The sequence below is a fragment of the Aythya fuligula genome, chromosome 23 (assembly GCF_009819795.1).
Source record: "Aythya fuligula isolate bAytFul2 chromosome 23, bAytFul2.pri, whole genome shotgun sequence".
In the NCBI taxonomy this organism is placed as follows: Eukaryota; Metazoa; Chordata; class Aves; order Anseriformes; family Anatidae; genus Aythya; species Aythya fuligula.
Genome location: NC_045581.1, coordinates 49013 through 72271, shown reverse-complemented (window position 1 = coordinate 72271; position 23259 = coordinate 49013). Strand labels below are relative to the sequence as shown.

Sequence of the window (23259 nt, the reverse complement as noted above, 5' to 3'; positions counted from 1 at the left end):
GCCCTCTTCATCACTGCACCCAATCAATAATCATTGTCTGTTTAAAGAACACTTTGCAAAGTTTGCTTCATTTTCTTTCCATTGCTACTTTTCCAGGTCACAGTATAAAAACTGCAACACTCCATCAAACCCCAGTCCTTGATCAGTAAGGGGCTGTTTGTTCACTTGTTAGCATCCTCATAGAGATCAAGAAAAAACACTTACACGGGAAACAGACTGGGCCTCATGATGTATCCAAAAGGTAGGCAAAGAAATTAGACAAAAAGATAAGAAATAGATCTTAAAACATGGCTTTTCTGGTGAATCTTCCAGTTAGGTTTTGTTATCTGAAGAGTTAAGCAGGGAGCCCAAAACATGTATCCATAACTTTACTGTGATGCAAATTTCATGGAAGCCTGTCAATTATTTTCAAACATGTTGTAATGCTCTCAGAAGCTTCTTCCTTTAAAAGGAAAGGTAACTAGGAGTTTCTCATCTTTCTAAGTGGCAAGTGCTTTCTGCCTGTACTAATTTGTACATGTACTAAGTCTGAAAAAAGGACAGATAATATTATAAAATAAAATGTAATACTTTACTTTCTGTATAGCGGTTCATCAGTTTGGTAAATCTACAAATGCATAAAATTTAAACAACATTATCCAATGCAGTCAGAATGGTTCCAAACTCAATCACAAGTAACCCACATTACAGATTTACTATACAGTAAGCAAATGGGTGAAAAACTGTAATTTATTGAAACTCATAACTCAAAAAATATAAGATGCTGTAGTGTACAATATGTTACACAAAGCACCCTAGGGTGCACATTCAAGTCAAGTAATAACTCCATTGCCCCCCAAACCCTGGTACCCTAGTATGTGTTCCATATACAATCATGCACATTTACTCTGCGAGAGGAAGCCCCCAGTATTCTGATGTATTAAATAGCACCAAAATCAGCATAGTTCATTGAGGAAAAAAAAAAAAAAAAAAGGGAGCTAAATTAACTTAGCCAATACTTTTGACAGATATTATACATTCATGTAATTAAACAGTCTAAACTAACCTAAACAGTGTGTACTGTAACAATTACTGTTCTAAATGAAGTTCTCCCCATATAGCAGTAGTGCAGGCAATCTGCTCTAAGCAAAACTATGTACTTCCTACACAAAGCTCATCTGCCTTTTTTGTTGGAAATAAGTCTATAAGGGACTTGGAAAACTTTGATCTTTCAAGAACAACTACTGGTCTTAAGTAATGAAGTTGTTTTAAGGCAAGGTCTCCACAGTCTGTTAATGCCTTGTCCAAGATAGCCCTCAAATTTTCTAAAGAAGGGGCAGACGATGATTCAGACAACAAGGGCTGGATTTCTGTTAGTTGCCCATGATTATTTTGGGGTATGATTACGTTTTTGTCATCCACAAAGCTTTTTACTGGTGTATCCCTTTGACTGTCTCCCTCTTTTTGCAAGATTCTATCTACTGACAACTGCTCAGGGGACTCCCATTCCACTACCTCATCAAAATCATCATCGTCGTCATCTTTTTCCTCACTTTCCTGAATAAATTTTAAAAATGAAGACTCAAATCCCATTGGCTTATATGTTTTTAAATCAAATGGTCTGGAGACTGAAGGCTTCTGCAATCTGTCTTTTGTAGCAAAAACTACATTTCTTTCTGCATTTTGAGTAACTGCACTATTTTGACATCCTTCTGTGTCTTTCTCTCTTGGCAATTCCATTTGTAAACTGGAGAAATAAGAACTATTTTCTCTTTCACTATTTTCAGAAAAATCTTCAGTTTTACACATAACTGACTCCCTGACATTGTGCTCTTCAAAAGAGCTGGTTTTTGAACTGTGGCTATATTTTAAAGTGCCTGAATACATAAAGGCACCTGTATCAAAACTTACACTATTTCTTTTTTGGTCTTCATTGCTTACATCTTGATGCTCACAATCAGAATTTGGAACAAGAAGTTTTTCACTTTCCTGCACATACTCAGGATTAGCTGATACCTCGTCTTTAACCTTTATGCCTTTTTTATCCAAATCTAAAGCTGTTTCAGAGGAGGTCTGTTTTTCAATCATTATGCCACATTTAACACAAACAACAAGTTTCTGAATCCTTTGCTCTATATACATATTGGTCATCTGATGTGTGCGTTTATAGTGCCTCAATATACTGCTTTCCAATTTGACAACAGATAGACATCCCTGAACCATGCAAGGGTACTGGGTCTGGTTAGACTTTTCTTTACACATTTGTAGGGCTTCCTCTTTTGTTTTGAGATTAATCAAATGCTTTTCTTTACTTCTGCTAACTCTCTTAGATTTTTCTTTTAACTGCTTCCCATTCTGCTTGTTTATGTCAAAAGTGTCTTTCAGATAACTTTGTTCATTTTTATTTTTGTTATGATTATCTTCTTCCTCTTTCTGATTTCCAAAGAGACTATCATAATATTCACTATGTCGAAAATACACATGTTGAGAGTAGTGACTGTAATTTGTGAAAACTCGATCACAGCCATTAAGGTCACAATGGATTTCAAAATCTTTGTTTATTTTTTCTTCACTAGCATGTTCTTCTATGAGATGCTGTTTAAAGCTTATTCAAGGTATAAATACAGCAGGGCACTGGGCTTGATTACAAGCAAATCTTGCAGATTCAGTTTCAGAAAGCAGTTTTTGATCCTCTAAGTGTTCATTGTGAAGTCACTGCAATGCTTAGCAAGATCTTTAGAACATAAAAACCGCTTACCACACTCTTTGTGTTTGCATGCAAATATTTTTTTACATTTGACAAGCTCCCTTTTCGTTCTTGCTTTGTCTTTTTCTTAAGCAGAGCTGTTCCTATTATACTGGTGAACAGTCCTATAATGGCGAATCAAACCTTTCTGGTTGGTAATGCAGAGTTTGCAACTTTTATGTATACAATGAAATGGTTTGTGGTACTTATGCAATATATAACATAAGTTCCCTTTAGCAACTGTTCTTTTACTTCCTCTTCCCTCTCGTGCTTCCAGTTCTTCCCTATGGCTGTCCAGAGATGCTATTTTAGATGATTTTCTTGTTACATTGTCTGTCTCTTCACCGGATTCCAAGTCTGTCTCAGAACTACACTCTTCCTTTTTAGGATGACACAGCTGTTCAGAATGATCTGAATGTTCAATGAATTCAACCTTGGTTGCACAGACAGGTGTTGGAACAGTGCTATTTTTATGTATGTCATCTGTACATAAGCCTACATGTTCAAATTTGTGAGTTACCCTCTCACAGCCAATTTGATGTTTGTTTCTATAGTGAATTCTAAGGTGTGTTTTTCTTGTAAATGATCTTTGGCAAATATGACACTTAAATGGTGAGTACCGATGCTGGAACATATTTAACTGAAGAACCATTTCCTTTGAATAGTTATGCTTTTTAACATAATGCATTAACAGAGCTTCTCTGGTTACAAACTCACACGTACATCCTTGACATTCACAGAAAAATGGTTTAGCTGCCAGCTGAGTAAGGTACTGGCTGGGTAAATTTTCGTGTTGCTCTTGAAACTGAAATTTTGAGGTAGTTTCATCTACTACTGACTCAGGGCACTTGGCGTCTCTAGATGAGTAGGACTGCAAAGAGCCCAAAAAATGCTTGCTTTTTGAAGAATTCTGCATGTTAGAATTCTTTAAGCTTAGATGTTTCAAGCCTAACATTAGTTCCAACATGTTATCTTCAATATTTGAATCTTTAGAACTATCATAAAAAGATGTTTCTGGAGAAGAAGGACAAGTTTCTTCCTTGAAGCCACTGTTCCCTTTAACATTTATATTACAATACAAGCTTTCTGGAGAGTCAGCATTTGTATCTGAACTATGACCTAACTCTGTATTGTCTGTAGGGGATTTACTGTCCTGAGCATCACTCAATAGATCAAAAAAGTCTTTTAGTTTCATCTCCATTTTTTTTTTACCTTTGAAGTTATATGGATGAGTCCTGCGAAGGTGTTTTTGCATACCTCTGGAGTTCTGTGCGTGGAACAGTAGCCTTCAAAACCACATGAAAATTTTTTTTCACCAAAGCAAACTGCCACATCAGAACACTGTTGCTTTCACATCTGTTGAATGGAAGACTCCTTCCTGGGACATGAGAAAGCCTGGAAACTGTTTGACTGTGAGCCAGTGTTTCCATAAGTAAAGGAGACACCTGACCTTGATTTACTGAAGCAGCTGCACTATGGTTCTCACAATGAAGACTGCAATTACTTTCATCATCTAAATCTTCACTATCAGAGAGCACTTCTTCCTTAATCTGTGGAATTTCCTGTGATCTCGTGGGATCCAAGTTTTCATTCTGATTGGAATTTTCAGATTGTTCAAGCAATTGAGGACTGTGGAAGATAACTGCATTTGTCTTTTGAAACTGAATCTTCAAGTTTTACTGTTTGCTTCACTTCCCCATTTGACACTGCAATATTATGCCACTGCAAGATGATTCTGAAATTCAGTTTTTGAATAATAAAACTTTTTGCAACCAAAGAAGTTGCAGGTGTATGATGCATCTCTGAAATGCTGTGCCTCGTGATGGTAAAGTTGCCCTAAATCACTGAAAACAATATTACATCCGTTTAGCTCGCATTTGTAACGCAGATCATCATGTGTTTGTTGTGATTAAGAAGCTCATTAACTGACCCAAATCTAGCATAACAATCCATGACACACACATATATGGTTGAGGACCACAGTGCACACGTTCATGTTCCCGTAAATGAAAGGATGTCATAAAGTGTCGACGACAAAAAGCGCATTTCTCTCTCCTGTTTTTCATATCCAAGTAGTGTTTTGCATTCTCATCATTGTTTGATGCTCAGCTTTCAGATGTACACTTAAGTATTTGAACTGTTTAAATACTCTAGAACAATCTGTTCCAGGACATGGATAGATGTCTCTGTCTTGTAGTTGGCAATTTCCAGTTGGCTAAATGTGACGTATTCATGTGCATCATTTTCATAATTTTTCAGACTGCTCTGGCTGATACAACTTTTCCTGAAGTGCTGGAGTGGGACTGCTAGAGGCTGTTGTCTTTTGCAGTGATCTCTCTTTTTTCAGTATTATTTTCTTTTTTTGGTCTGTGTGTTCTACTAGGTGGCATCTTAACATGTTCCATTACATGTGGTACAAAGAATTCCTTTCTCTTGAACTTTTTAGTACACACAGGACATGTATAAATACCATCTTCCATATGCATCTTAGAATGATGCAATATTCTAGCCTCTATACACTCCCTTTTGCAGAGCACACAAAAAAATTTGTACTGAAGCCATCTCTGGTATCGTTCTGAAGAACCAATAGGTTTTTTTACTCTTGCTTTTTCTTTATGGTAGCTAATTGTGTCTTTTCCATCATAATATTTATGTTCTTTTGCCTCTTCATAGTCACTCAAGAAAGTTTCTAACATGTCGGTTTCATTGATTGACATATTAAAACTTGCATCATCCTCAGAATCAGAGCCCACTTTCCCTAAAAGTTTAAGGCAATGTCGCTTTAAAGTCTTCCAGTCCCAAAATTCAGGATCAAATGGCCAGTATGCTTTTAAAGCTAGCAGTAGCTCACAACGGAGTGAGTTTGGAACCAGTGCATTTTCTTCATCAAATTTCTGATCTGGTTGCATATAGAGCTCTTCCAACATATTAAATCCTCCCAATGTTGGCTCAAGCAAGAACTCAGTAAGCTGACAAGCTCTCCTAACTTCAAGGTCTTCTGGCAAAAGGCATGCAATAGTTTTACATACTGATGTCTTCATTTCATCACTTCCACTTGATCTGATCTGAAGGGCTCTCACACACAACAAAACAGACACAGCAAGTCCTGCTTCTTCTGCCTGTTAAAAAAACAACAAACAGCCACAAATGTTACCTTTCTTGATAAGTACATTCTCTCCTGAAACTGTTCTCTGAAAGAACTATGAAAGACTAGAGCACATTCAAAACATGTTCAGGTTTCTGAGTCTTATGTGCCTGAGTCACCTCAGCATGCTTTAAAAAAATTTAAGTTACTTTATGTGAGTGACCTCTTCTGTTTTTTAAGTGAGTGGATTCGTCCTTTAGTGTACTCTGTGGAGAACTCACATCGACTAATTCAGGGTGTTAGATGTGAAACGTCTTTTTTACTCCTGCCTCTCTTCATGGACTGACTCAATCACAATTCATACCTCTCTTCACTCCCTGTCTCTCAATTGTATCGAAGTCAGATGCCTAAAAAAATGGTGTAAGTCTTCCACATACGATACTCCTGCAGTATCCACACAGGATATTAATTCACAATATCTGTCAACGTGTAATAAGGAAATTAATGTACACTCGCACCCTGAAAAAAACAGCCTTCAACAGCATAAGCAGTATGAGAGCAAAAAAAATTCCTGATGAAGTTCACTGGAATTTCAACTTCAAACATTTTCTAAGAAGTCTATGTAACTTTGAAATACTGTTCAGTACTATTAGGAGGATATGTAAAATCAGTACCCATATGCTGATTTAAAAGAAAAAAACAAAAAACACAACAACTTTAAATTCTGCATAGACAAGATCGAAGCCATTTTGTTCCAAATGCTGACAAAATCATGCTCTTCAACATAACAAAGTCTGAGTGCATTAAGTAATTAGTTATTAATTGTACAAAACTTATTTATGAATAGCGTAGAGATGACAAGTGGTTAACATGACTACACCTACATCAACTCAGAGAGTAAATGCCAAAAGAGCTTTGGTAAATGCCAAAAAAGCTAAGAACTAGCGAAAATAATTAGCAAGGTCTTACCCTCACCATGCACTGCTTATGCAGTGCACGCAATACTAATAGTATTGCAATAGTCATGCAATACTAATTTAATTCAATAGCATCATTATTTGCTTGACAGCAGTAAAAAGTTATTTTCCCAATCTAACGATATTTAAAAGGAAACTCAAGAGGTGAAAAACTGTTGTATGTATTACAATGAAGTATACTTTATATAACTGCACTTTCTCTGCTTTTAAAATGTGTGTGAAAGGCCCACTTTATGAACAAAGACTTCTCTGTGCAAAGCACTTTCATTAACTGAATAGAATTAATCTTTGCCAAATGAGAGTTCCATATTCTCCTCTCTGCTCTGTCAGAAGGACTATCATGCAAGCTTTCTGACTTCTATTTCATTTGACTCGAAAATAGGGCTTTGATACTTGTTTGTCATATCAAATCTCACTTGGTAACTCATTTGGTTCACAGGAGTAACTCTAGTCAATGAAAGAGACTCCAAGGCAAACAAACCTCACGCCAAACAAATTTAATTAGAAAACAGAACCTTGTCTGCTTTATCCATAATCCATTTTGATGCCTTAACTCTGACTTAACTTATGACCACATAATAATGCAAAAAGTCTGAGGAAATGAAAGGCTAAGGCAAATTTAGGAATGCATTGTTAATTGAAGGACTCGTGCAACTGAAGTTCACATGACAAATTCTACAGTACATGTGCCAAGCTATGCTGTTTTTCATGATGAAATATCTGAAATCTTTTGGAAACAGTGACATTACTAAGGGAAAAATCCCATATCTAATTTAAGATCTGTATAATACCTTTACTAAAAGGATAAAAGACGTATTACCAGCTAGTTTATTTTTTAACCTGAAAACCAGCTGGCTTATTTTTCCTCCTTTTATAGTAAGAAATTCCTGATTAATTTTCATTCATAATTGCTCTTGAAACTACTCTCATACAGCGAGTAGCCGCAGGTTCAGTTCAAACATCAGAGCAGCCAAAGGAAGACAGAAACAGTCTCCTGAGCAACCATATCTGTCCCTACTATGCTCATGAACAGTAATACTGGATTGACCTCCTGCTAGATGTAGAAATTTAAGTCTTTCCATTGCTTCTCAAGAAGAGTTTGTGAGGCTTTTAAAATTGCTGTTAAACCTCTGTTGAACCTTTCTGTGACTGTCTAAACATAGGTATCAAAACAGACGGTAGAACTGCAGATATTACTGCATCACAGATTTTGAGGATGAGGATATTTTCTCAGAATAAGAAAGTTACATTTCATTCAAGTCTTCATCTCTTAGAGATGCTGCAAAAATCAAGAGTGAGGCACAACAACCAACAGGCATCAGATCAAAATATAGTTACGCTTTGTCTGCAAAATACTATGAAACTGTAATTTTAGAGTAATAAACATTCTAAAATCACAATTATTAATAATTTTATAATTATCAAATAATCAAATTAGTAATAATCATTCTGAAATTATCAAAGGTCACTTCAACAATGTGCTAAACTGACAACATTTTTTTTTTTTTTTTTATCAGAAAGCTTTTTTTAATTAAAAAACTAATAGGCACCTAAGCAGAAAGCCAAAACATTGAAAATAAGCTAGATTCTTTTTTATAGCAGTTCAGCAGAATTATCAATAAAATAGTAAATACATCTAAACAGTTCTGGCTGCGTCCAAATCCTCTGGACTGAAACTTACTTCAGATTGTATGACTCTTATTAAGAAAAATAAATGCTGCAGTGTCTTGGCAATGATGCCAAATTGACGACATCTCTCCAAGAAGGAATCTAAAGAAGGATCTATTCTTCTTTGCAATTTGCTCCAGAAAAGTGTCAGCTCCCTGCAAAGAATTTAAAGCAAAACATAAGCACATTACAGATATGCACAATCTGTCCATAGCCTATACACTGCAGTTCAGAGTTGACACCACAGTAGTTCAAGTGTTATTAAAAAACAGTACACACTTCAATCACATCTCTACTTCTTAGAAATACTGATGGTAACAGTTACCACGCTTTATTTCCAAACATTCATCAGATCAAAGCACAGTGTATCTCCTGCTAATGGGGAAAGACAAGAGGATATACCTTGCTTAACAGACATCTACAGCTGCATAGATTCCCTTTTCAGTCACAAAACAAAACAAAAAAAAACAACCAACCAACCAACCAAACCACCCACACTTGCAAGTCTTAACTTTCCAGATAGAAATTTAGAATAAGCAAGATGAAATGCAACGTAACCAGTTCTCTTCCACTGGGCAAATGGCTTAGATGCTGACACGTGCATTCCAGCGACACCACTCTGATACAGTGCTTCAAGGCACCTCTAGCAGAACACACTTTGAAGTGTTACATAAATGATAATAGGGCTACGAAGATGGTGAAAGGCCTTGAGGGGAAGACGTACGAGGAACGGCTGAGGTCACTGGGCCTGTTCAGCCTGGAGAAGAGGAGGCTGAGGGGAGACCTCATCGCAGTCTACAACTTCCTCGTAAGGGGTTGTCAAGAGGCAGGAGACCTTTTCTCCATTAACACTAGTGACAGGACCCGCGGGAACGGGGTTAAGCTGAGGCAGGGGAAATTTAGGCTGGACGTCAGGAGGGGGTTCTTCACAGAGAGGGTGGTTGCACACTGGAACAGGCTCCCCAGGGAAGTGGTCACTGCACCGAGCCTGTCTGAATTTAAGAAGAGATTGGACTGTGAACTTAGGCACATGGTCTGAACTTTTGGGTAGACCTGTGCGGTGTCGAGAGTTGGACTTGATGATCCTTAAGGGTCCCTTCCAACTCAGGATATTCTATGATTCTATGATTCTATAATATTTAAGATGAGGGCTTTGTCTACTGTCTTTGAGTAGTTGTGTGTGTAACTGCTCACACCATTCAAGGACAGAGCTGTTCTCTTATGCAGTTTATTATAATCAAGGCAACAGCACTTGCACATTGCAATCAACTTTGTGTTGCTTTCCCACCACGATGGGCACCACAGAAATGGAAAATTAAACAGTGATAGGAGCTGTATCTTTTATACTACTTGAAAAAAGTTTTTATTCTGGTTCTTCACTGGAGCAAATTTCACCTTTGCTAAATTAACTCCCTATGCATCAAATTATACATAAATGTTTCTAGATAAAAGGTCAGTTCAAAACAAGATTACAAAGACACACACAAACTTTGAATATTAGCAAGGGTTTTTCTTTGAATTCTGCAATTGTACTCTAGAACACTAGGCCAAGCAAAAGTGAATGAGGCCTTGTTAGTGATTTGACCTGAGGTATATTTAATGCATACAATCACACAATATTTACTAGTAACACAGATTTTTAAAAAAGGAAGCTTAGAAATGTCATTAACAGCCTTTCTCTGTTAGAAAGGGAACAGAGTAGATGGATAGGCCTACAAGGAACTAGCCTGTAAGCAGCAAAATTAAAGGTGTTTTAACTAAATTCCAAAACAGAACTGGAGAAGAAAAAGACATTGTTTTGACACCCAAAATATCAACAGCTTTTTCTACTGACTTTTACTACATGAAACTTATGAAGGAAACTGTATGAAGGAAAGCCAGACTGAGAAACTCACAGAATCCAATAAAAGTATTAAAAGAAAAAAAAAAAAAAAACAAAAAACTTGGCATTACCACAGCTGATACAAAACAACTTGAAATGCTTTATCAAAAGACCATTTTGTGCATTTATTCAGCTGGGAGAATACCGAAAGACGGGACTGACTCTGGATAATCCCTCCTAAGAGTTTCTGTCAGAGGAACAAGTTTTCAGTGTTTGCCCTTTTCCTTTTCTCATCCTGCTCCTGCTTTCTGCAAAGCTAAAGCAGACTGCTGGAAGGGGTCCTTAAGAACGGTGACCTAGAATATTCCTCAGTGTTCAAATATATGAAAGCTCATATATATGAAAGGCACAAAAAGAAAACTCAGTATTTGGGCAATTTTCTATTTCAAAATTTATTCGAGGTGGGGGAAGCAACAGGAAATAGAAAGAACTGCAGACAGGTATCTCTAGGAACTTTGACGAATAAAATTTTGCTAGCATATCAGACTGAAGAGAAAAATTTTTGAAACTGTGCTTAGCTGCAGTTCACATTGAATATTGTTCATGTTAACACTAAAGATTATGTTATTTCATGGATTCATGAATGCCCAACTCCTTTGAGAATAAGGCAGTCAAGTAGCTCAGAACTATTTCCCACAGCAGTATTAATTACAAAGCTCCAAACACAGTAGATACCTCCAACTGAAATGGAAATCAAGTGTCTTGTAGCAATCAAGTAGCATTACACATTATTCTATGATCATCAGCAACAATCACTGCAAAATTTCCCAATTTTCATGATGGAGACCATATACAAACCTGTCTGTCTTCATCTTCAGCTGTGAAATGAAGCTTCACACTACCAGTATTAATTTACACACATGCACGGTTTACTAATCTTGTCTCAGTATCATCCACAATAATAGACCATCAAAAGTAATCTCACTTTCCTCCTGCTGTTCACAGCTGTCAGCATATCCTTTTTTTCCTCTGTCTAAACCAGAATGCTGCCAATCTGCATCACTTATGCTGGTTCATTCTCATACTGCATAAAGCAAGATATGGATAAAGACGATGGGAATGGGCTGCTAGCAGCACACAGGATTTTGTTTGACAGCAATACAAGCCTTACAGTGTCAGTGCAAGTCCAGCTAGAGGGCAGTGGAAAATATTTCAGTGTGCTGGTGCTTTGTAAAATCAAGAAGTGCTCCAGAAAATTCTGCAGGAAACAACAATTTTATTTCAAGATTTTCTACAGATGCATGGGACATTTTCAAGACCATATACTAGGGCTTATCTGTTGGACTGAATCTGTAACAACACAAAGGGAACACTGAAACAAAAACTATGTTGTATCAAAGGGCCTCTGCTCTCCTTATTCCCTGCTCCCCTCTCAAAGATATCTATTAAATGTTTTAGGTACCAACACTCAGTTCTGTCCTATCAAATTGCATAATGCACCGGAAATATGCTATGAAAACTGATCAAAACTTATAATGTTTATTGACTCGAAACACCATCATGCACAATTATGATTAAATACATGTGACAAAAAATTACATTTTACTGTTAACAATGAAAATACACATGGTGTTAATGACAGTTATAGAAAAAGTATGAGTCCCAATCATCAGTAGATCAGGCATCAGAGAGTTAAATAACCTTTCAACTACACTCCTATCTTTTTGAACCAGACAGAACCTTCTCTGAAGTGATTTACCTGAGCAATTGCTGCCCCCTGAAAACAGCAGCTGGTCACAGAAAAGAGTATCTCGGCTTATGTATTCATTTTTACCAAGTATTTTTAAGTGCATCTTTTTACTATGCATGAGCCTATATAATGTCTGGCAAGCAAACTCTAGTAAGTCATTCCCCCACATTAGTTTGAGTTGTAGAGTTAGACTAAACATGCATATCACAGCAGCATCATATAATGTACACTGTCCTTCCAGATAGCTCTGATATTTGGCATGCTTTTGACTGTGCTCATTCAATTTACTAATGATTAGAAAGCAACATTACCTTATCTCTGTTCCAGGACACTGATTCAGATCAGCTCTGCAATTATTCTGGTGCACACCAGAGTCTGTATGGAGCTAGTGCCTCCTCATGTTTGTGAGCCGTAATATCCACTACAACTATAGTGTGTCGTCTGACCCCTAATCAGTTCAGCTGCCTGATCTGACAGAAAAGTAGTCATCTAAATTAGAAGTTTTCCGCCATATCAGCAAGTTGAATTCATCTATGTTATGTCAAAATAATCATTATATCTGCATATACTGCAAGGGAATGGGGTGGGGACCAATATAAAAGGCCACTCCATCCAACAGCAGTATACCAGCAAAGCATCTGTGTTTTTATGCAACCATACTTTGAAATGGGGCTTAGAGGTACAACCTGCAGGTCAAAGTATCACGATGATCAAAAATCATTACATCACTTTCAAAAGACAGAAGTCCATCAGAAGGTGGGCTTCTTCACTCTTGGCTCCAGCAACCTGGAAGTTTTTCTCTTTAATGGGTATGGACTGCATCAGTTGTGCACAACTCTGTTGTACACAGTACTACATACAGTTTGAATGTATACCCTTGCACAATTTCAGTATTACACAGAAGATTACGCGCACTTTCATTCTCCTGTCTGGTCACTGAAGAAGGGTGGGTGGAACTGGAACTTAAGGATTATGTTCAGTCAGCAGCAGAGGGGCAGTTGTGGAACGGATGGATCTAAGAACACCTTTGTTTTAACAACTACTATCACCAGTGAAGACATAGTGATATGACCTCACCACAAGAAAGGAAAGCTGCCTAACACCTTCTTTAAGTAGGAATGTACTTGTGTGGCTAGACTGTACTTATATTTGTATCTTCATGACTTACTGCTTGTCACTTAGACTAAACCACTTTAAAGCTGATGTGGAATTACGTATGTATGTTACAGCTGTAGACGTATCTTTAGTCAGGGCCATCATGGGCCTGACTGGCAAGGAGATTAGAAGTCTGCAGTGTTCTCTCCTGACTTGCTAGTCAAGAGAAAGTGTATATTAGAATTAGGGGACCCAAAAGTTTCATTCAAGTTCTAGCTACTTACAGCTCAGACTTGTTACTGCAAGAAAAAACTACTCACACTGTTGTCACAAAGAAGGGATGTTATTCTAAACAGTACATCATTGAAGTCTATTCTCCAGTAGCAAGGGTTTACAAGTCTCAGCTATACCTGAAGCTGGAGTCTTAATCTGCACCTAGGAATGCAGCTTTTAGATAGAACTGTTCAGTAAGTCTCAGGTGAAATGTTCTATTGTCCAAAGAAAGAATGTTCATTTTGTTTATTTGAAAAACAGATCATGTGATGTATCTCACCCTTGTATCTGCTGGCTTAATGAGAATCATGACAACGTCCTTTGGGCATGCTCCCTGTTCTAGCCATCTCTAATGACACATTTAAGTAGCAAAAACCAGTCAGCCTTTAGAGCTCCGAAGCATGGTAGATTCTCTGTTCTTTTGAGTTTTCCAATAATACGTTGTTCTCTTCAAGGTACGATTTTTGCTCTAATGGATATTTCTGGCCTGAAGCAGAAATCTCTCTTACCTTTATTGTAGAGATGATTGGACTAGGCTGAACAAACAGCTGTTCCCACTCACAGTTAAGTGCTATGCAAACTTTTCTTAATCGTTCTAAAACATGAAGTGAGTGAATGAACAATACCACAGCTCACTGCATTCAGATATCCAAGATACATTTGAGGTGTTTGATAATGCAAGACTTTATCGAGATTATAATTTAATCAGGAGAAAAACACATTTAGCCATGCTTCAGAAGCCAAAGCTACAAACCCATTTTATAAGGGGCAGAAAACAGCATCCCTACTTAATTCTATCAGCTTGCCACAGATGAAACAGATGCAAAAATGTTTTGTATCTCTAGAAAGAGAAGGGAGTAGAGAAGTTTTAGACTCACAATTCCTACTACTTATCTCTCTGTGGAAGAAGTGAAAAAAAAGTATCAAACTCCTATGAGTTTATTCAAGAGTGAAGAATGGAACTGAATTACAACATGCTTTGTGGAACCACGAAGTTTGTGTGTGTAATATTAATCCAGACAGCACTGTTCCAGCATTACTGTCCTGGTTTCAGTTAGAACAGAGATAATTTTCTTCCTAGTAGCTGGTAGAATGCTATGTTTTGGCTTAGGATGAGAAGAGTGCTGATAACACCCCGATGTTTTAATTGTTGCAGAGCAGTGCTTATACCAAGCCAAGGACACCTCAGCCTTTTGCTCTGTCCTGCCAACAGGCAGGCTGGGAGGGGACAGACCCAGGACAGGTGACCCAAACTAGCCAAAGGGGTATTCCATACCATCTGATGGCATGTTAAACAATATATAGAGGTGGCTAGCCGGGGGAGGGGGGCAGGACTGCTCGGGGCTAGGCTGGGCATCGGTCAGCAGGTGGTGAGCAATTGCATTGTGCATCACTTGTTTGTACACATTATTATTAGCAGTACTATTATCATCATTGAATAATAAATAATAATAATAAATAATAATAATAATAAAATTTATTATTATTATTATTATTATTATTATTATTATTATTATTATTATTATTATTATTATTATTATTATTATTATTATTTTCCTGTCTTATTAAACTGTCTTTATCTGAACTCATGGGCTTCACTTTCCATTTCTCTCCCCCCGTCCCAGAGAGGGAGGGGGGAGGGTGTGCGAACAGCTGTGTGGTGTTTAGCTGCTGACCGGGTTAAACCACGACAATTACTTACAGAGATACTACATTGTCAAAACATTACTGCCAATGCCAACAATACAAGTGCTGTTTTATTTTTGAACAATTTTGACATTACTTTTGTCTGATAGCCATTTGGTGACAAACTGCTCTCTTCCTGCAACTATGACTTAACAAGGCTAAAGATGAGCTATTTATGTTGTCATAAGTTATCTAGAAAGTATTTCAGTCTGATGAACTTCTCAAATAAATTTACATTCATTTCACTACATATTTTTTGTACTTGACCAGCTCAATTCTTTTGTATGAAAGACAGTAAGCAGTGAAGAAAAGAACAGTTAAGTTAAAAAGTCAGTAATACTTAGTACTTACCAAGAACAATACACGTTTGCTGTTTGAAGCTGATGAGTAAGATATGTTGTACAAAGAATAAATGCAGTGTTTTCTTGTCCCTCAGATTCTAGATTACATATGATGTCTAGTACTTCTTTGCAATCCACCTTTGCAATCTGAAAAAAAGTAGAAGAGGCATTTCTGAACATGTTTACAAAAGAAATGCAGGTTTACTGTATTAAAGGAAGTGGTCTCACAAATGAACAAAACACTGTCTCTGTTTAATACAGAGTTCACACATCTTTAAGCTATGGAACAGTATAAAACGTTAGTTCTTATCCTTTACTTTTCTTCAGGACCATCTTCTATTTCAGACAGTTCAGCAAAATATTTACGTAAAGGCAACACTTTACCTCAACTCCCAACTTCTCTGCCTCTGAAAACATTTCTGTTTTCCTCTTGACAATTAAAACCCAGGTCTAAAAAGGTCAAGAGATCTGAAAAAGCAAGTCTCTTGCCCTCTTTGCCCATAACCATTAATTCTGAACAATCACATTCCAAAACACGATGTTAAAAATTTAAGTGTTTAGAGAGAGAAAAGCCCACTGAAGTTCTGGATTTACAGATGCTCCTATTCAAAGGAGTCAATCTCTTCTCTCAGTCAAGCCTCTCTTTAACAAAGCCACAGTCACAAACCTACCCTTTATTTTCTGTCCTATATCCAAGCCCTAAACTTGGGAGTGCTACAGAAAACTGCTCCTTGCTTAGTTCTTGTTGTATTGTTCAAAAGTACACTTAACTGAAGGGCTAAGAGCAACGCCATCTCCTAGACTGCTAACACTGCAATTACAGAGCAAGTGGGAAAAAAAGAAAGAAAAGAAAACAAAACAAAACAAAAAAACATTGCAAACTGCAGACTCTTGCCTTATTGTAATACCAAACCCCTGCTTCTCCTTCCAGTAGGAATGCCAAGAAAAAGATTACATTCAAAACTCTGAGTAGCCCTATAGGGCAGAAAAAAGGACTTCAAGAAAAAATACAGCTCTAGTCTTTGATCAGCACTCTCATGTTTGTTGTAGAGAACTGTTATATACTATGTACTTTAAGATGTATGGGATTATGTTAATGCAGCCCCTTAATTCTCATCTCTGCAAGCAATACCCTTTTTTATGTTCTCATGCTTGTTAGGTGCTCACAGGTACACATTTTCAGCTCATTTGGAAAGTCACTGAATGTGTCTCAACTGGATAACTCCAATTTTCTCATAGTCTTCTTTTGCGACTTCACTTAGTTATTCTTATTCTTTAGAAATCACAAATTCAATCAGCGTATTTTGTAATGCAAATTAGGAAGAAGTTATATGGCCCCAACTTTCATCTCTGATAATTTCCACAATTATATACTGCCACTGTACCACTCAGTATCACAGCAAACATTCTGAAGTAATGCCAAGAGGTTGCAGTGTTCTGATACATCAATGATCTTCCAGGTCTTCATTTTTAGAAAAACAGATATTGGCAGTGCATGCAAATATGGAATAGGTTGCTCCGACAAATGTGAAGATGACATGACTGCCTGTGATCTGCTTGAATATGCATCACTTGAGAGACTAAGCTCAGTTTCTAAAAAGCCCATAAATAAACAAATCTCTCAACTTAGGCAGTTTGAAAAACACATTGCCACTTTTAAAACTACAAACTTAAAACCTACTTATTGTTTATCAGGCTACAGTACACCAGAAAACACATTTTTAATGGCCATCAGTTACTCCTATTGAAAAATGCTGTCATTTTTCCTGTATTCTGTTGTAAAGAAGGATGCCAGGCTATTCGTCTAAGTTACTGTATTTGGAGAGCTTTAAACTAGATTTGAAGGGGGATGGAGTTGTAGCTGGACTTCAACCAGTGGGGCAGTGCTCTAGTATTCATGAAGACTGAGAGGCCTCCCACCTTCCTAGGGTGAAATTGGCATGCTCAGCTCGCTCCTTGAAGTGCCTGTACACCTACCTATGCATGCAGTGAAGGGAATAAGCAGGAGGAGTTACAAATCTGTGGTTTGGTCAGGAGATTATGATTTGGTGGCAGTAACAGAGACATGGTAGGACTGCTCACATAGCTGGAATGTGGTCATGGATGGTTATGTCCTGCTCAGGAAAGACACGCTAGAAAGGCAAGGTGGCGGAGTTGCTCTTTATGTGAGAGAGCAACTACATTGTATTGAGTATTGCCCAGGGGCAAATGAGGAGCAAGTTGAGAGTCTGTGGGTGAGAATTAAGGGGCAGGCTGGCATGGGGAATACTGTTGTGGGTGTCAGATCAGGATGAAGAAAGTGACGAGGCCTTCTACAAGCAGCTGATAGCAGCCCCGCAATCACAGGTCTTGGATGTTGGGGGGGGGGGGGGGGGATTTCAAATACCCTGTTATTTGCTGGAAGGCCTACTCAGCCAGCCATCTGCAGTCTAGGAGATTCCTTCAGTGTATTGATGATAACTTCCTGATGCACATGATAGATGTGCCAACTAGGAGAGAAGTGCTGCTGAATCTTGTCCTCACTAACAGGGAAGGGCTGTTGAAGTGGTGAAGGTTGAGGGCAGCCTGGGTTGCAGTGACCGTGAGATGGTGGAGTTCAGGATCTCGTGTGGCAGGAACAGAATACCAAGCAGAATCGCAACACTGGACTTCAGTAGGGACAACTATGGCCTTTTCAAGCAATTGAAAAAGGGGAAATTCCATAGGACAGGGTACTTGAAGGTACAGGAGCCCAAGATAGTTGGTATTCAAAAGGACTGCTTCCTCCAAGCCCAAGATCAGAGCATCCCAACAGGTATGAAGTCAAGAAAGGGGGACAGGAGACCTGCATGGTTAAACAGGGAACTGCTGGGCAAACTCAAGTGGAAGAGGAGAGTCTAATCATGGAAGGAAGGGCTGGCCACTTGGGAGGAATATAAGACTATTGTCAGAGGATGTAGGGAGGCAACTAGGAAAGCTAAGGCCTCCTTAGAATTAAACTTTGCAAGAGGGGTCAAGGACAACAGAAAGGGCTTCTTCAAATACACTGTGGATAAAACTAACACTAGAGGCAATGTAGGCCCACTGATGAATGAGGTGGGTGCCCTGGTGACAGAAGATAAAGACAAGGTAAAGAGAAGGCAAAGTTACTTTGTCTCTGTCTATAATACCAGAGGCTGTCCTGAGGAGCTCCATATCCCTGAGGTCCCAGAGGAAGTCAGGATAAAGGAATTTGCCTCAGTTGATGAGAACTGGATTAAGAGCAATTAAGCAATCTGGACATCCATAAATCTATGGGTCTTGATAGAATGTACCTGCAGGTGCTGAGGGAGCTAGTGGAAGTCAGTGCTAGGCCATTCTCCATCATCCTTGATAAGGCATCGGGAGAGGTGCCTGAGGACTAGAGGAAAGCAAATGTCACTCCAGTCTTCAAAAAGGGCGAGAAGTAGGACCCAAGTAACTGCAGAACAGACAGCCTCACCTCCATCCCTGGAAAGGTGATGGAACAACTTATCCGTGGCATTGTCTCTAGTCGTATCAAGGATAGAAGGGTCATTAGGGGCAGTCAACACAGTTTTAGCAAGGGGAAAATCATGTTTGAACAACCTGATAGCCTTTTATGAAGACAGAGCCAGGAAAAGCAGTGGATGTGGTCTACCATCATTTCAGTGAAACATTTGACACCATCTTCCACAGCATCCTTGCAGCTAAACTAAGGAAGTGGGATCCGGATAATCAGGTAGTGAGGTGGACTGTGAACTGGCTGGTGAAAAGAAAACAGTTGTGGTCAGTGGGACAGAGTCTACTTGGAGGCCTGCATCTAGCGGAGTTCCTCAAGGGTCAGTACTGGGATCAGTACTACTACAGAATGTTAGGGATTGGAAGGGACCTTCAAACATCATCTAGTCCAATAATCCCATATACATTCAATATATTCATATATATTAATATATATATTCCAGTATATTCATCAATGACTTGGATAAAGGAATAGAGCGCACTGTTAACAAGTTTGCTGATGACACTAAACTGAGAGCGGCTGACACACTGGAAGGCTGTGCTACCATCCAGTGAGATCTGAACAGGCTGCAGAGTTGGGCAGGGAGAAATTTAATAAAATATAATGAGGGCAAGTGTAGAGTCATGCATCTGGGCAAGAACAGGTACCAGTATAGGTTGGGGACTGACCTGTCGGAGAGCAGCGTAGGGGAAAGGGACCTGAGGGTCCTGGTGGACAGCAAGTTGACCATGAGCCAGCAACTGTGCCCTTGTGGCCAAGAAGGCCAATGGCATCTGGGGTGTATCAGAAGGGGTGTGGGTAGTAGGTCAAGAGAGGTTCTCCTCCCCCTCTACTCTGCCCTAGTAAGACCACATCTGGAATACTGCATCCAGTTCTGGGCCTCTCAGTTCAAGAAGGACAGGGAACTGCTTGAGAGAGTCCAGCGCAGAGCCACAAGGATGATTAAGGGAGTAAGGGAGTGGAGCACCTCCCTTACAAGGAAAGACTGAGGGAGCTGGGTCTCTTTAGCTTGGAGAAGGAGACTGAGGGATGACCTTATTAATATTTAAAAAAAAGTAAAGGGGGAGTGTCAGGAGGACAGAGCCAGGTTCTTCTCAGTGACATCTAATGATAGGACAATGGGTGCAAGATGGTACATAGGAGGTTCTGCTTAAATAGGAAACAGAATTTTTTTTTTTTTTTTTTTTTTTTTTACAGTAAGGGTGACAGAACACTGGAACAGGCTGGAACAGACAGAACACTGGTCCAGGGGGTTGTGGAGTTTCCTTCTCTAGACATTCAAAACCCACTTGGATGTGTTCCTGTGTGACCTGAAATAGGTGTTCCTGCTCTGGCAGGGGGACTGGACTAGATGACCTTTCCAGTTCCCTTCCAATCTCTAACATTCTGTGATACAGAACATACAACCATGTAAGAATTATCTTGACTTTGTCTACCACGTCATTTTAGTTTGAAGAAGTTTTAACATTACAAGGATATTTCAATACCTATGTCATCATAAAAAACATCCTCCCACTAACCTAAGCCTTCCACTTTTTTTTTTTTTAATATCATATAACATTATGATAAGTTATAAGGGATAAGAGAGAAATTACATTAGGGGGATAATTTTAAAGCAAGAAGGGAATAGCCTCAAGTTACAGAATCACAAAATTTCTAGGTTGGAAGAGACCTCAAGATCATCGAGTCCAACCTCTGACCTAACGCTAACAGTCCCCACTAAACCATATCCCTAAGCTCTACATCTAAACGTCTTTTGAAGACTTCCACGGATGGTGACTCCACCACTTCCCTGGGCAGCCTGTTCCAATGCCTCACAACCCTTTCAGTGAAGAAGTTCTTCCTAACATCCAACCTAAAACTCCCCTGGTGCAACTTAAGCCCATTCCCCCTCGTCCTGTCACCAGGCACGTGGGAGAACAGGCCAACCCCCACCTCGCTACAGGCTCCTTTGAGGTACCTATAGAGAGCGATAAGGTCACCCCTGAGCCTCCTTTTCTCCAGGCTGAACAAGCCCAGCTCCCTCAGCCACTCCTCGTAGGACTTGTTCTCCAGGCCCCTCACCAGCTTTGTCGCCCTTCTCTGCACCCGCTCAAGCACCTCGATGTCCTTCTTGTAGCGAGGGGCCCAAAACTGAACACAGTACTCGAGGTGCGGCCTCACCAGAGCCGAGTACAGGGGGACGATCACCTCTCTAGCCCTGCTGGTCACACTGTTCCTGATACAAGCCAGGATGCCGTTGGCCTTCTTGGCCACCTGAGCACACTGCTGGCTCATATTCAGCCGACTATCCACCATCACTCCCAGGTCCTTCTCTGCCAGGCAGCTCTCCAACCATTCTTCTCCCAGCCTGTAGCTCTGCTTGGGGTTATTGCGCCCCAGGTGCAGGACCCGGCACTTAGCCTTGTTAAACTTCATGCAGTTGACCTCAGCCCATCGGTGCAGCCTATCCAGATCCTCCTGCAGAGCCTTCCTACCCTCAAGCAGATTGACACACGCACCTAACTTGGTGTCATCTGCAAACTTACTGAAGGTGCACTCGATGCCCTCGTCCAGATCATCGATGAAGATATTAAAGAGGACCGGCCCCAGCACCGAGCCCTGGGGGACGCCACTAGTGACTGGCCTCCAACTGGACTTGGCTCCATTCACCACGACTCTTTGGGCCCGGCTATCCAGCCAGTTTCTAACCCAACAAAGCGTGCGCCAGTCCAAGCCAAGAGCAGCCAGTTTCTTGAGGAGAATACTGTGGGAGACGGTGTCAAAAGCCTTGCTGAAGTCAAGGTAGACCACATCCACAGCCTTTCCCTCATCCACCCAGTGCGTCACTTTGTCATAGAAGGAGATCAGGTTCGTCAAGCAGGATCTGCCTTTCATAAACCCAGTTTATGAAAGTTGTGCCAGTTGTGTTCAGTTTGGATATTAGGAGAAATTTCTTCTCAGAAACAGTGGTTAGGCATTGAAATGGGATTCCCAGGGAGGTGGTACTGTCACTGTCCTGGGTGTGTGTCCTGGTTTTGGCTAGGATAGTTAATTTTCCTCCTAGTAGCTGGTAGGGTGCTGTGTTTGGGATTAGGATGAGAAGAGTGCTGATAACATGCTGATGTTTTAATTGTTGCAGAGCAGTGCTTACGCTAAGCACTAAGCCAAAGACTTTTGAGTTTCTCACTCTGCCCTGCCAAGAGGCAGGCTGGGGGTGCAGCAGGAGCTGGGAGGGGACAGACGCAGGACAGCTGACCCAAACTGGCCAAAGGGGTATTCCATAACATCTGACATCATGATGAACAATTAATATGGGGGGGCTGGCTGCTTGGGAATAGGTTGGACATCTGTCAAATGGGTGGTAAGCAACTGCATTGTGCATCACTTGTTTTGTACATGTTACTATTAGTAGTACTATCATTGTTTTCCTTTCTTTTCTGTCCTAATAAACTGTCTTTATCTCAACTGATAGGCTTTCATTTCTTTTTCTGATTCTTTCCCCCATCCCAGAAAGGGAGGGTAGGAGAATGGCTCTGTGGTGCTTAGCTGCTGTCTGGGTTAAACTACAACAAGGTGGTTAAGAAAAGGCTGGATGTGGTACTTAGAGACACAATCCAGTGGTAGGAGTCAGAAAGGACAGCTTTACATTTGTATTTTGCTTACAAAGGGAACTGAAGTTACAAGATTTATTTTAAGACTTCAAATACATCTAACCTCACAGACAAGTAACACAATTCATAACTACACTAGCGGTTGATACAAATGTTCTTTACTACTACAGTCTCTAATAGATCATTTTATCTTTTGCAACTCCATTGCAACACTTTATGTCTGCAATACAGAGAACTGAAGTTAAAGAACAAAATTCTAAGATACTTAATAGATACACATTAAAAGGGACTATGGATTTACTAACCTCCTTAATGGAGTCTTCATTAGGCAGCATAGAACACACACATGTGATGTAGGCTTGGCGAAAAGATGAAACATTTGCAATTTCAGGAGAATCTGCACACAATTTTGACAAGGAAGTAGCTTGTGGGATGCAGTTTGACTTCATCAAATGTTTTATTCGCATCTGCAGAAAGGAAGGTCCTTCTCGTGTAATCAATTTATTAGCTATGAAAAGAAAAAAAGCTTTGAGAATATACCATATAACAACTAACACTTAACTGAAATTGTTTCACTACATTCACACTTTATTACAAATTTTTATAAGCTTTCTTAAAAACACTGGGTGTGATAAGAAGTCATAGCAATAAATGTAGTATTTTTTCCCCACACACATTCAGAACAAATAAGTAGGGACACAATGCTGGGATATAGAAAATGGGGGGTGGAAATCATATCAAATGA

General features: G+C 39.4%; 1 protein-coding gene across 1 annotated transcript in view; it reads right to left on the bottom strand.

The window, feature by feature from the left end:
• Positions 1–711: 711 nt before the first annotated feature.
• Positions 712–23259, bottom strand: part of RLF (RLF zinc finger) — a 53557-nt gene continuing 31009 nt past the window's right edge. Inside the window, 15 exon segments of the mRNA XM_032202441.1 lie at positions 712–2690; positions 2693–3994; positions 3997–4108; positions 4111–4368; positions 4370–4444; positions 4446–4630; positions 4633–4677; positions 4680–4826; positions 4829–4930; positions 4933–5005; positions 5007–5090; positions 5092–5844; positions 8469–8610; positions 15433–15569; positions 22820–23022. Coding sequence (XP_032058332.1) covers positions 1132–2690; positions 2693–3994; positions 3997–4108; positions 4111–4368; positions 4370–4444; positions 4446–4630; positions 4633–4677; positions 4680–4826; positions 4829–4930; positions 4933–5005; positions 5007–5090; positions 5092–5844; positions 8469–8610; positions 15433–15569; positions 22820–23022 — 5177 coding nt within the window. The 3' untranslated portion in view covers positions 712–1131.